Source organism: Lygodium microphyllum, chromosome 6 (genome assembly GCF_053477565.2).
Source record: "Lygodium microphyllum isolate KBCC chromosome 6, Lygodium_microphyllum_v1.1.10, whole genome shotgun sequence".
Classification (NCBI taxonomy): domain Eukaryota; kingdom Viridiplantae; phylum Streptophyta; class Polypodiopsida; order Schizaeales; family Lygodiaceae; genus Lygodium; species Lygodium microphyllum.
Genome location: NC_141140.1, coordinates 139,795,128 through 139,809,391, shown reverse-complemented (window position 1 = coordinate 139,809,391; position 14,264 = coordinate 139,795,128). Strand labels below are relative to the sequence as shown.

At 39.2% G+C, this 14,264-nt stretch overlaps 1 protein-coding gene across 1 annotated transcript; it reads left to right on the top strand.

The window, feature by feature from the left end:
• Positions 1-2,285: 2,285 nt before the first annotated feature.
• On the top strand, positions 2,286-10,664 carry LOC148035205 (uncharacterized). The gene is made up of 4 exons (XM_087680789.1): positions 2,286-2,370; positions 3,539-3,764; positions 8,720-9,173; positions 9,636-10,664. The coding sequence occupies exons 1-4, from the start codon at positions 2,286-2,288 to the stop codon at positions 10,065-10,067; spliced, it is 1,197 nt and encodes a 398-aa protein (XP_087536915.1). The 3' UTR covers positions 10,068-10,664.
• Positions 10,665-14,264: the final 3,600 nt, after the last annotated feature.

Here is a 14,264-nt window from a genome sequence, read left to right as displayed (position 1 = left end):
AGAGTAATAATATACATTTTTCTCTCTTTTAAAGAGTTTGTAAACATTGATCACATTTATAATTCTATGTATGTATCCATTGTCTCTTTGTTGAGGTTTGATCTATAGAAAGACTTATTATGTCTTGGAATCTAGAGAAAAAAATTCATTGATTTTTGCAATGTAGTACATATTAAAGAGTAATATTCTCTGTAAAATACTTGGATATGGACATCTCTCTCTCTCTCTCTCTCTCTCTCTCTCTCTCTCTCTCTCTCTCTCTCTCTCTCTCTAATATTAGTTTCAATGTCAAGAAACTTGCTATGGATTGGAATAATGTGCATTCTTTCTCTTTTGAAGAATTTGTAAATATTAAATACATTTTTATTTTTAAGTATACTGCCTCTTTCTTGAGGTTTGATCTATAGAAAGACTTATTATGTCTTGCAATCTACATAGAAGAGTTCATTGATTTAAGAATCCTAACGTTTTAGGTATATTGCGCATTCATGTTGAAGAGTGATGTTTGGGTTTGAGTTATAGGCTTTGGGGGATCGCTTGCCGGTTAGATATAGTTTTTTTTCGTCTATCTTTGGATTAGATATCTAATTGTATAGAACATATAAAAATATATGATGATTTTGATTTTGGCTGCTATTATTCCTTGTGCATAGGAGGATTGTGCTAATTTAAATTGCTATAGTATTTTGGATTATGTGATTCTAGATTGATTCTATTTTTAAGTATTTTTGAAAATACTAATCCCAATCAAGTCTCTCCTTGAAAGAATGCATGGTCTCTCTTGATGTGCAAGCTTTGTGAGAATCCAATCAATATGGGATTTTCACATCGGACAACTAGTAGGGATTATGTGTTACGTATTCATAGACATAGACTCAACTCTATGCGACATAGACGATGACATGTTGCTAGGCTTAGGGCTCAAATGGCAAAACATGATAGGAGGGGGCACAAAGAGATGTGTTCTACTATAGTTGAGTGTCAGAACGTTTTGCAAGGAGGGGCTCTAAATCATGGTAGCTTGATTCATGAGGGACTTCATAGTTTGATTGAGCAGCAATTTGCTAATGATTATAATTGTGATGCTAAAAATCACCAAAATCTAAGAAATCATGTGATTAATGGGTCACATGTCAATAATGCTCCAACCTTTAGTCCTCCAAATGGAGGTTTTTGCTCCATTTACATGCTTCGCCTACAATGGATATTCATCCTGCAACTATAATATTGCTATTTCAAGTCCTGATTGTGCATTCCATGGGGAGTCTTTCTAAGATGTGTGAGCGATGTTCGGCTAAATTGTGGAGATGTGAGGCTCAAGTGCAAGGGTCCATTTTGTTTGGTAAACATTGTTGTCGAAATGGAAAAGTAATGTTGCCACCGTTGCAATATCCACCATAGCGATTACATGATTTGTTGCATGGTATGCATCCTCAAAGTAGAGTATTTAAAAATAATATGCGAGCACATAATAGTGCTCTTGCATTTGTGTCACTTGGTGCCAATGTTAATGAGCTTTTGTCTGTTGTGGACAATTCTTATATCTTTAGAGTGCATGCTCCGTTTATCATTGTATAAGCCCTTTGATTTCTAATGTGCAATGACAGGAAAGGCCAAGATTTGCACAACTTTATGTTTATGATACTGAGAATGAATTATCTAATCGATTGGATATTATGACTAATTTATTGCCAAATTTGCTTGGGGAGAGTCAGTCTATGATGCGTCAACACAATGCATATGCACAAGCTTTTAGATTCATGGATATGCAATTTCAAAACAATCCCTTGCATGATTTGAGAATGACTATTTTTGGGGTTCAACAAGCTAATCAACAATACTCAACTTGAGTGGCAACTAAGGTTGCGGCTATCATGCTAGGACAAGGCGATGAGAATACTCTTGATTGTTGAGACATACATGTTTATAGTCAAGATGGATGATGCATTGCTATTTCAAACTTGCATAGGGCATATATGTCAATGTTATACATTCTTCTTTTTCCTATGGGTGATGATGGTTGGCATGTAAAGGTACCTTATAGTGGTGTTAATGTTCCAATTAATATATATGGATTGTCTAATAAGGACTGTGTTACTCAAATGTAATTTTATGCATTTTGACTACAAGTGCGTGAGGACATTGAGGTGTGCATGTTGTGGGGTGGTCAATTGCATCAACAATTTATTGTTGATGCTTACTGTAGTATAAAGCAATGTAGGTTGGCTTGGTGTCATCATAATCAATCGGTTTTACGCTCGAAATTTTATAAGGGCTTAGCGGATATGATGGGAATGATGGATGATGGGGCCAAGGGAATTATTGGTGTCTCTGTTGGTAAAAGGGTGGCTTTGCCATCTTCTTTTATTGGTGGGCCAAGGCACATGTATCAGTTGTATCAAGATACCATGGCTATAGTGGGGAGTAAGGGAAAACCTTTATAACAATGACATGTAATCCAAAGTGGGTAGAGATAACTAATGCTTTGTTGCCTAGACAGACTGCTTATGATCATCTTGATTTGACTGCTCAAGTCTTTCATAAAAAACATGCTGATATGATGCATACATTGTTGAAAAGGAATCTATTTGGGAATGTTGCAGGCTATGTTAGTGTGATTGAGTTTCAAAAGCAGGGGCTACCACATTCTCATACTTTGCTAATTTTGGAGCACCCTTTTAAACCCTCTGAAGCATGCCATTATGATAGATTTGTTTGTGTTGAATTTCCTGATAAAGCAAAGTTTTCAGCTTTGTTTGAAACTATCTCAAAATGCAATGTCCATGATCCTTGCGGTGCAATGAATCCCAAGAGCCCTTACATGCGCAATGGTCGATGCACTAAAAAATTTCATCAGAGGTTTGTGAATGTAACAACTATTGATAGCTCTGGCTATCCTGTTTATAGAAGATGAGATGATGGAAAGAAGGTCACAATAAAGGGTAATATTATTGATAATCGATGGATTGTTCCATACAATCCTTGAGTAAAAAATACAATGCACATATAAATGTTGAGGTGTACTCAACAGTGGCAGCTAGTAAGTATTTGTATAAGTATATATACAAGGGACATGATTGTGCAACCATTAAATTTTCTGTTGGAAACTCAAGGTTAAATGGTACGGCCTTTCGTGAAGTGGATGAGATCGAGAGTTATTTAGATGTACGGTATGTTTCTGCTTCAGAAGCGTGTTGGCGAATATATGACTATACATTGCACAATGAGAAGCTTGATATACAATGGTTGCAGGTGCACTTGCCTAATGAAAATTGTGTGGTGTTTCAAGATACAGACAATATATCATATGTTATGCAGAATGAAGATACCAGGAAAACTACTCTTACGGAATGGTTTGTGTGCAATCATATTCATCCAAAAGCTTGAGCTATTCACTATCAAGACTTCTCGATGTATTGGGTGTGGAATGCACAATGAAAGGTATGGACAAAGAGAAAGCGTGGAAATACGTGTGGTCAAATATACTTTGTGCCACCCACATCTGGTGAGCGTTATTACTTGCGAATGCTCTTGACAGTGTCTCGAGGATGCATGTCTTTTGATGATTTGCGTACTCTTGGCAACGTGGTGTACAACACCTTTAAGGAAGCCTGCATTGCAAAGGGCATATTAGAAGGTGATGATGAATGTGATGTGTACTTGGAAGAAGCTGCATCTATACAAATTGGTACTCAGTTGCATGCTTTGTTTGTTGCAATTTTGGTCTTCTGTGAGCCTGTGCAGCCTGGTCAGTTTTGGGATAGGTTTATGTCAGCAATGGTAGAGGATATTTTGTATAAGTTACAGCTAGAGCATGTGCATATATCTTTTGCAGTTCTATAACAAGAGGCATCAAACATGGCTTTATTGCATCTTCAGGATCTTTTACGACATCATGGGCAAAGATTATCTAACTTTGATGGATTGCCAAAACCTCAACGAATAGTTAGTTGTGTACTAACCCTCTTTTAGAATATGAATATGCATATGATATACTAGAGTAACATAGATTTGTGTTTCTATGGGGGCAATGTTGAATGATGAACAGAGAGTTGCATATAATGCAATTATAGGTGCTATTGGTGGAAACTCTAGGGATGTTTTTTTTTTGGATGGTCCCGATGGGTCTGGAAAGACATTTCTTTACAAGTGTTTTCTTGCTAGATTGCGCAGTGATTGGCATATAGCATCAGCAACAGCATCATCTAGCATTGCTACTTTGATTCTATAGGGCAGTCGTATTGCTCACTCGAGGTTTAAAATTCCATTGGATCTATGTAATCGATCCACATGTAATATTCATGTTTAGAGTGATCTTGCTCAACTGTTTAGATAGTCGAGCCTTATTTTGTGGGATGAGGCTCCCAGATGCATAGTTTGCATTTGAAGATGTTGACATAACTTTAAGAGATGTTATGAGTTGTGATAAACCATTTGGTAGAACGGTTACTTTGCTTTGAGGTGATTTTAGGTAGATCTTGTCCATCATGATGAAGGGCTCTCGTGAAGATATTGTTAATGCGGCACTATGTTACTCTCATTTATGGTAGTATGTTAAGTTGCTAAGGTTGTCTGGGAATATGAGGATGTCAACTGTTGGTGGTATAATAGATAATGGATTTATTAGTTGGATTCAAGGGATAGGGGATGGAGTGGGTATTACGGAGAATTGTGATAAGTTACATATTCCATCGAGCATGGTATTAAAAGGATACTCTATTGAAACCTTGGTTAATAGTGTATAGGGTGAAGTGTCCACGGTGAGAGACTCTGGAGCATATTTTAGCAAGCGTGCTATACTTGCAACGCGGAATATAGAGGTGGCTTCTTTGAATCATTGTGCATTGCAATCGATGCCAAGAGAAGTTATATAGTACTATAGTGCAGATTCAATTGTAGAGATGGGTGATAGCTCATTTTTATACTTTGTAGAGTATTTAACTACACTAGATCTTGGGGGTGGATTTCCTCCCCATCTTTTGTTGCTAAAGATAAATGCACCTATTATTTTGCTTAGATTCTTAAATCCAGCAAAAGGTTTGTGTAATGGTACACAGTTAATATGTAAGGCATTCAATAAAAAGGTGATAAATGTTGAGATAATAATAGGGACAAGTGTAGGGGAATGGGTTTTCATTCACAGGATCACTTTTATTCCTAGCACCTTGCAATTTCCATTTACTATGAGGCGGAGGCAATTTCCTATTCGATTGACGTTTGTTATGATGATCAATAAGTCGCAAGGCCAGGCGTTGTGTTTGTTGTTGGTCTTTACTTAAAGACACAAGAATTTACACATGGACACTTGTATGTTGTGTTTTCAAGGGTGAAATCCTCATGCGGTGTGAGGGTCTTATTGGATGAGAATGGAAGCGTTGTCAATGTCACGACGAACATTGTGTACAAGGATGTACTTTAGAAGATGCAATAAGGTACATTGCTTTTTTGCAGAGATGTATTTTTTGGAGGGTGGAATGATATGCTTACATTTTTACAGAGATGTATCCGCTGAATTTTGACGACTTTGTAGTCCCTGCTTGGCATATATGTGAAATGGCCTTTGTGCTATATTCGATTGGCATATACTCGGTGGTATTTGAGTATATATTTCCTACACTGTATATAAGTGTTTGCTTGACTTTTGTAAATGCCTACTCCAAGATGGGGCTATTATCCAGCTTCTAAGTATCAAAAGGAACTACAGTGTATCTTGCGCGCAGTGACAACGCATGATATTATAAGAAGAATGCATGCAAGGGGGTCATTGAGTGTTTGTATGATGATGTCAATATAGAGATTTTACTTCAAGTTTTTATTGAGGTGGTGCATTGTGGGTATACTCAGTGCTTTCGAGTGCATATGGGTGAAGCTAAGCAAGAAAAGAGATTTCGACAATCTCACACTGATAGAATATCGAGGGGGTGGCCAGCGTATGAATTTAAGGGCCTCTGTTGTTTTGTGACGCTACATCAAGCTGTGACGATGCCTACTGAGTGGTTTGTAAATGTTAGGCCAGGTATTGTTATTCTAATGTTAAGTAATCTTTGTCGATTGTTAGATGTGTTCACGTTTACATTGTGGGCTTCTAAAATTTTAGGTGCAAGGAAGAGAGGAAAGACTATCATGTCCCTTGTACCATCATCGAGATGACAAAGAGTGGCAATGGGACTTGCTTTACATGGGCATGCTGTGGTGGAGAATGGAATGTTTCCTAGTGATTCCTCAAAGAGAAGAAAGATTCATTTTGGTTAGGCCCCATGGGAAGTTTCAACAATTTTGTAGCGTTTGGATGTAGATGCATAGGTGTAATCAAGAAGTGACACTTTGTGGTTTGTTGATACTTGGATTTATGATACAAAGTTATTGGCTCTGGAGTAAGCTTTGGTTTTGGGCTTTGCTTCACCTATGTGGATTGTTAATACTGTTGAGAGTCCGTATTTGATGCTTGGATATGCTTAAAATTTGTGGTTCATTTCAGTATAGCAATGCTATTTCTGATTGTAACATCCAAGGATCATGTATAGCTACTTCTAACTATTGTGCAGAGCAAGTATGGATGCAACTACAATATTGGTACATGGTCATTGCATGTATATATGAGTCTATGTACTCCTAGATGCAAATGCATGTTTGCCCTTTTGTACACGCGTGTAAGAGAGAGAGAGAGGGAGAGAGGGAGGGAGAGAGTGAGTGTGAATAGAGAGGGGAGAGGTGTAAAAGGGGTGAGAGATAGAGTACAGGAGAGGGATAAAGGAGGGGAGGGAGGGAGAGGTGAGAAGGGGGGGAGGGAGGAAGAGATAGAGGTTATGGAGGGAGAAGAAAGATAACAAGGGAGGAGGGAGGGAATGAGGATGATAGATGTGAGAAAGAGAGATGGGTAACAAATATACGAGAGAAGAATCGTAAATGGAGGGGGGGTGAAGATGGGTAGGGAGAGGGAGGAAGAGGCAAAAAATGGTGAGAGAGATTCAGGATAGAGAGAATATAGCTAGCAAGGATATGGTTTCTTGCACTCAAGGATACAAAATATGCATTTCGTATGTCTTTTATTTATGGTTTGGTACAATGTTATTTTCAATTGTAACATCCAAGGATCATATAGAGCTATTTCTAGATATCATGCAAAGTATGTATGGGTAAAGTTTACAAGTTTGGTGCATAAAAGGCATTGCATACATATGTGAGTCTTTATACACCTAGATGCAAATGCATGTCTATAATTTTAAGCATGTGTACACAAGAGAGAGAGAGAGAGAGAGAGAGAGAGAGAGAGAGAGTTTGCGGATGTTAGGCCAGGTATTGTTGTTTTAATGTTAAGTAAAATTAGTTGGCTGTTAGATGTGCTTATATTTACGTTGTGGGCTTCTAAAACTTTAGGTGCAAGAAAGAGAGGAAAGACTATCATGTCCCCTATACCATCAACAAGACGAAGAGTGGTGATGTGGCTTGCTTCGCCTAGCCATGCTATATTGGAGAGTGAAAAATTTTCCATTTATTTCTCAAATAAATGAAAGCTTCATTTTGGTTAGGCCCCATGGGAAGTTTCAAAAATTTTGTAACATTTGGATGTAGATGTATAGGCACAATCAAGGAGCGACACTTTGTGGTTTGTTGATACTTGAATTTGTGGTGGAAAGTTATTGGCGCAGTCTTTAAAACAAAGTTTGGTTTCAGGCTTTGCTTCACATGTGTGGGTTATTAATACTGAGAGCTTGCATGTAATGCTTGGACAGACTTAATCTTTGCGGTGTGGTTCATATATCTTTCATTTGTGGTTCATTTCACTGTAGTAATGTTATTTCTATTGTAGCATCCAAGGATCATCTAGAGCTACTTCTAATTGTTGTGCTGAGCAAGTATGGATACAAGTTTACAAGTTTGGCGCATGGTCATTGCATGTATATATGAGTCTATGTACTCCTGGATGCAAATGCATATCTGGCCTTTTATACATGTGTGTAAGAGAGAGAGAGAGAGAGAGGGCAAGAGAGGGAGGGAGAGAGTGATTGAGTGAGTGTGGATACAGAGGGGGGAGGTGTAAAAGGGGTGAGAGATAGAGGGGTTGCGAGTAGAGGAGAGTAAAGCATGTGATGTTTTTGTGATAGCATTACCCACCCCACTTGGCGACAGCGAAGCGAGATAGCGTTCCCGTGTAGGGAATGCTAGTATTGACAATTAGGCTTTTGGTGTCTTAAGACATGCTTCATGTGGCAAGAGGCTTTTGATGTCCTAAGACATGTGCTTCATATGGCAAGAGGATTCACACATAAGTATCATTTTTTGGTTTTATGGCTGGCATACTAAATAAACATATATGCCTTCAAAGTATGTCCTCAAATATTAAAGAAGCTATGCAGAAGAACTCAATTGCATCAAGTTAGATGAATTGACTTCTCTTTTCAAAAGTAAATGTGCATTACACACAAAAGTAGATAGAAGATATTTTTCCTCCCACATGTAAGTAGTCAGCATGTATGATCGTACTTTTAAAGAATCTTCATTAATAATCAGGGTTTTTACTTGAGCCTTTAAATATACATTCCTAAGGTGGGGGGGGGGGGGGGGGCCGGGCCAATTTTTGTGGCAGTTTATTGGCCCCTGGGCCCTAAGGGCCAAGGGACCAAAATTGATATTTATCTAGATTTTTATTCGGGGTACGACTCACGGGCGCGTTAAACGAATCAATCGAAGCAACGCGATTGGTGGAAATATTGGGCAGGGGGGACGTCCGTGGGTCCCACAATGCAAACGATCCGAAAGATCTTTTAGCCAGTTGCCCGCAGACGGCCGCACTTTTCAAAATACAAAATAGTGGCAGCATTTTTAAAACCGCCCCCGGCCCTGCCGTCCGTCAGATTTACCGTCGATCCGCCGACTGGGGCCGTCAAGCCTGCGTCCGTCAGCGACCACAGTTTTGGTCATGCCTGCCTTTTTCGGGATGTTTCCTTTTCATTTTCCTGCTCGAGCTATATGTAGACTTCCATCCTATCGAGTCCCTTTCCTGCTCCTGCCCCAGTCCGTCAGGGGGCTCCGTCTGCCCCACCTTTCCCCATCCAGCAGCTTCCGTCGTCGTCCCTACCCCCAGATCGTCCCCAGGTCGCCCTTCCGGGCAAGTTTGCCTCCTCCGGCGGGTCGAGCATCTTCAGCTATGGCGCACGTCTGCTCTCTCTCAGGTAGGCTCAGTTTCTTCTGTGGTTTAGGCTCAGTTTCTTCTGTGGTTTTTCCCGCTTTTCGTTCTTTTCCCCCCCTTTTTGTTTGCAAATATCAGATTTTCTCCATGGAAGCCACTTTCCAGTTTTGGCAACAGTTCTGTCTGTTTTAGGGGGCAAAGAGTTGTTGTGGATGCATATGCTTTCTCTGAACAGATACAGATCGCATCAGCCCATGGCTATGGCTGTCTCATATCAAGCGATGTGACCACCCCCGCCCCCCCCCCCCCCCCCCCCCCCCCCCCCCACAGCTCTATGTGTGTGGTTTTTCTCACGGAAGCTCACTGCTTGTTCTTCCATTCACCTCTCGAGTGCTCATACACAGGTTTGCACCTTTCAGGCTGTTTTCTGTGAGTCCCAGAGAGAGCCCCATTCACCCCCCTTGATTGCTCAATTTCCAGCCTTTTTCTTTTGACATTATAACAGAGCCGCTTCAAAGGCATCGGCTCTCATCAGACTAGAGAGCAGAGCATGGACACAGAGGAAAGCCCTTCCTTTCCATCATCCACCAAGCCATCAGTAGCACTGTCTGCCGAAGAAGAGAACCGAGTATGGTCAGAGCTTAACAGCAGCTTCAGCAAAGTACAGAAGATCCTGGATGAGAACAGGGTGCTTATTGGGGAGATCAACCAGAATCATGAATCCAAGATGCCTGAAAATCTCACCAGGAATGTGACATTGATCAAGGAATTGAATAGCAACATTTCCCAAGTGGTGGACCTCTACTCGGACATGTCGACGTCCTTCGTCGACCACATCGATACCGGAGCGCTGGATGATATGAATGGGACTAACTCTAGCAATGATGCTGAGGCAACGGCTGGATCAACTGGTCAGAAAAGGGCAAGGCCTAGTTGACATCATTCTCCACACACATGGAGCCAGGAAAGCTAATTTAGACAGTGAGTGCATGCATCAACAGGGTTGCAATAATAAGTGCATGGCAGCAGGTCATGGTCATGCATTACATACAGCAAACCCTGATTCGATCTCCCTCTCCATCTATACATCTTTGGTGATGTGTAGTGTATATATGGTGCACTACATATATGGTACAAACACACCCTGATTGAAACTCACTCTCCATATCTACTGATGGTATCATTTGCCATACTCAAGCTCAATGCTTTGAGGCCATCTTTTACTCTGTGATCTGCCTTACTAAAGAAATTAGGCCGACCAACTGTTTGGTTTCCCAGTCCCTCGTGGTGTAGCCATGGTTTGGAGTCCTTTACCACAGAGAGAGAGAGAGAGAGAGAGAGAGAGAGAGAGAGAGAGAGAGAGCGCTGCTAATATGGCTTTTGATGGTAGTGGTTACTTGAAGTGTGACAGATGTTTGAACATTACTTACTAGTGTAATTAGATAATAACCCGTATAATGTTGCAACTTGGGACTCGTGTCTCCCCTCTGTAATAAGTTATAACATTTATGTTACTTGGGCGTCTTCTTTGTGATGTGTGTGCATAATGCGGTGCCTCTGGTCCTTTCCAAGTAGATTGCCTTTTTACTTTTCGAGGTTAAGGTTCTTTGAGGCTTTCTAGAATCTAGATATTACTCTTAGCGTGCTGCTAGACGTACCACTTGCTTTACTCCATACATTATAGATGTATAACAACATACAAGTAAAGTGGATTGCATGTGACAGCTTCTTTAAGCCTCATGCTTGCTATGAACGGTGTTGACTTTGTTTATTAGAAAGGTCTAGTTGTGACACGTATATTTGGCATGGCCATGATCATAGCGTAGAGGATGTTATATGCTTATTGGTCCATTGCAAAGGCATAGAGGCCTCCTCTAACATGGATGCTTATGAAGAATTGCAACATTATTATCTTGTTGATTTTTGGAAATATTTGGAAGGGAATGTTACACGTTTAAATCACATTCAAACTTGGATCATTTTTAGGATCACAGTCTCTTCATCAATCTGGTGCAACAAATGTAGGAAATCATTCCTAGGATTGTAGATTCATCCTCAATCGAGCATTGTAACTTGAGTGGATGGTGTGTACAAGTGGAAGTCATCAAGGCACATGGTAGATAGATCTATCATTTAATGATGGTTGTCATCGCCCAATGAACAAAGTTAAGACTTGCTCAATGTCCATGTTAGATAAAGGATATATCTTGCATCACCAATCCGTTGTATCGAATGTTATGATGAATATAAGGATTAACAAATTTGCTTGTTCTTGTCCATTTCATCTTTGTAATGTACGTAATGTTTAGTCTTGAGTGTGTCTTAGTCAATTAAGGCAGATGAGTGATAGTGTGGTAAGCAACCTCATGTTTATGTTGTCTTGTATCGATGTGTAAATGAGAGTAACCTATCTATCCATTGGGAAGCCATCATTTATAAATTATGATCTTTAAGGCCACGGGTTGACTTTAGTACTTGTAAGTTATCTAGTACACACTCTCCAAGGCCACTGATTGATAACATTGGTATATGAGCTAGTATCCAATCTTTGAGCACTAAATCTAAAACATTCCTTGAATATAGTAGCCAAACTTGAGAAGCAATCTAGCATTCAAAGGAAAATAGGGCAATCTTGACTTGCACATGCTTTTGTTTGAGTAGTCATGGTAGGCCAATTCACTTGATGTTTTGGAGACAATTGTATGAAGAGTGAAGTAACATCTACACTCCCATTTTACACAACCATGCTTTGTTTGTGATGGATTTATCCTTGTGCAAGTGCTAATGAGTTTCCTAGCTACAATGTGCTCATGTGGGTTCCTTAATGAATTTTGTACATTCCAAATTTCTATGATGGCTAGAAATAAACCACAAAGTAGAGCCTCTAATATTTAGTGTGCATGTTACTTATGTAACTGTTGTATGGATCCCTTTACCTAAAAATGACTAGTTTGAGGAATTTGAGTATTTCGATATCACATGTGAGTTGAATGCTATTGAAGTTACAATTTTAAGTGTGAGAATGAACAGCAAAATCAAAAGAATCACAACTACTAATCATTGATAAGGATGAATAATGAAAGAGAGAATACAAGAACTCAAACAAACAATGTATTACCGAGCAATGGAGACCATGACATAATGCAAGAGATGATCTACAGACCACGCAAGTGAATGGCACATGGTGACGAGCAGTACCTCTAGACTCCCTCTCTTCAAGTGGGTGTGATCCGATGTAACATGAATGGAAGAGGATTGGAGTATAGATAGATTCTAGGGCAAGACCCAAACAAATGAGCTAGCTCTAAATGGGCTACCCAACTAAGCACTAAAGGTTCCCAATACAAAGCCTAAAAGAAGGCACCCATGAAATGTACATCACTAATATCCTCTCTTAGATCATGGTTTTGCTCCTAGTAGTTGAATAGAACCATCCAAGCCACCAAAGAACATGACATACCTCTCAGCATCTCTTGTCATTGTCTCACACAAGTAAAGGAGATGGGATCAATAGACAAGAGTAGTTTATGCATCTTAAGGAAATCTAGTAACCCATGCTATGTGACCTTAATAACCCCTACATGGTGCACCTGAGATTCCAACCTACAATCACCTCATTTGCATGCCATTATTTATCTATTTAACTACAATTTTTTATAGAAATTGGTAGCCCCTTTTAAAGACAAAAAGAAATTTCTCACCCCTTTTCTTGATCATGTCATGTCAAGACGTTACATCATGCAAGGGTTACCACTTTTTGCATGGGTTACTTTTGAAACATGGATGATAGATACATGCCTTCAAAATGCATGTGTGATGCTGATGATATTGATCCCATCACTTGAGAATCTCTCATTTGTATGAGATAGTGATAAGGTGTTGCTCTGGCCATCATGGTCATTCATAGAATGGCAAGAATACCACAAAAGAAGCATGACAATATCTCATTTGAATAACATAGAGATGGAGCCATTAAAGCCACTGAATAATAGCCATCAAGAAAACTCAATGAAGCATGTCAGAAACCTTCAACCTCCAAAGAAAACAACTCTAGGAGCACTAGAGGTGATGAAGGAATCCACGAGGCTTGGAACATCGTTGAAGCAAAATTTAAAGAAATTGCAGTTGGGGACCAAAGACCAAGCATCCTCCAAGCTAAAAAAGGAAGCCCTAGAAGATCAAGGTTAGGCTATGGCCACGATGAAGAAATCTCAAGCCATTTAGATCGAAGGTCACACTTGACAATAAAAATTAATGATATGTAAAATGATGATGGAGGATACAATAGACACCAGAAAAATCTAGTATCTTCTAGAGACTTCTAAAAGATTTTGGAATCTAAAACATTTTAGAAGGTTCTAGAAGAGAATCTTGGAGGATTCTAGAAGAGTGATATAAGCTTGGAAGTGATTACACATGTGAACTTTAATAAGGGTGGAGGACTCTAAGCCTAAGAGCAATAAAGTCCATATACATATAGGTTTTTTAATGCGAGCTAGTTTGATTAAAATAATAGTAAGATAAAAAGAAGTTGACTCAATTGACAGCTTGACCGAACAAGCCAAATGGAATGAATAGGAGAGCTAAGCAAGCTCTTGAAATAGAAGCATGAGAGCCTTGATGATGGATAACTATGCTTTGGAGGTAAATTGAAGCTCTATCACCCTCTTACTTTAACATTTTGTATTGCAAGTATTTATTAGCTTTTGTAATAGTAAAACAATCAAAAGCCATAAAATAAGCAGTTTCAAGGAGGTTTCAAGCCCCTTTGTTGTGTAGCATAAGATTGATACTAAACTTTGTCGATGGCAACTCAATGGCTTTATGGAAATAGGGTGAGATGGAAAAATAATGCTTAAGAAACACAATATGTTATAGCATTACATCTTGGATCAAGTTTGGAGTTTGTATTTAGAAGGTATTGGAATCTAGCTCAATACCCTTTATTCTATAAATGTTTCAAACCTTGTTTATAAGTGTGAAAACATAAAAAAGAAAGAATGGAATGCAAACAAATTACGTTTTTATTTCAATTGCATTATATTAGAAGTTTCTTTTACTTTGAGATTAGATAATAATAGTTGTAAGTATGTAGTTCTATTGCATCTTCCTTTTACTTCAAGATTAGATTACG

Coding starts and splice junctions, on each gene's coding strand:
- LOC148035205 (XM_087680789.1), top strand. CDS start 2,286: ATGATGGGAATGATGGATGATGGGGCCAAGGGAATTATTGGTGTCTCT. Junction 2,371..3,538: donor TTTGCCATCTTCTTTTATTG/GTGGGCCAAGGC, acceptor TGCTCTTGACAG/TGTCTCGAGGATGCATGTCT. Junction 9,174..9,635: donor GCACGTCTGCTCTCTCTCAG/GTAGGCTCAGTT, acceptor ACATTATAACAG/AGCCGCTTCAAAGGCATCGG.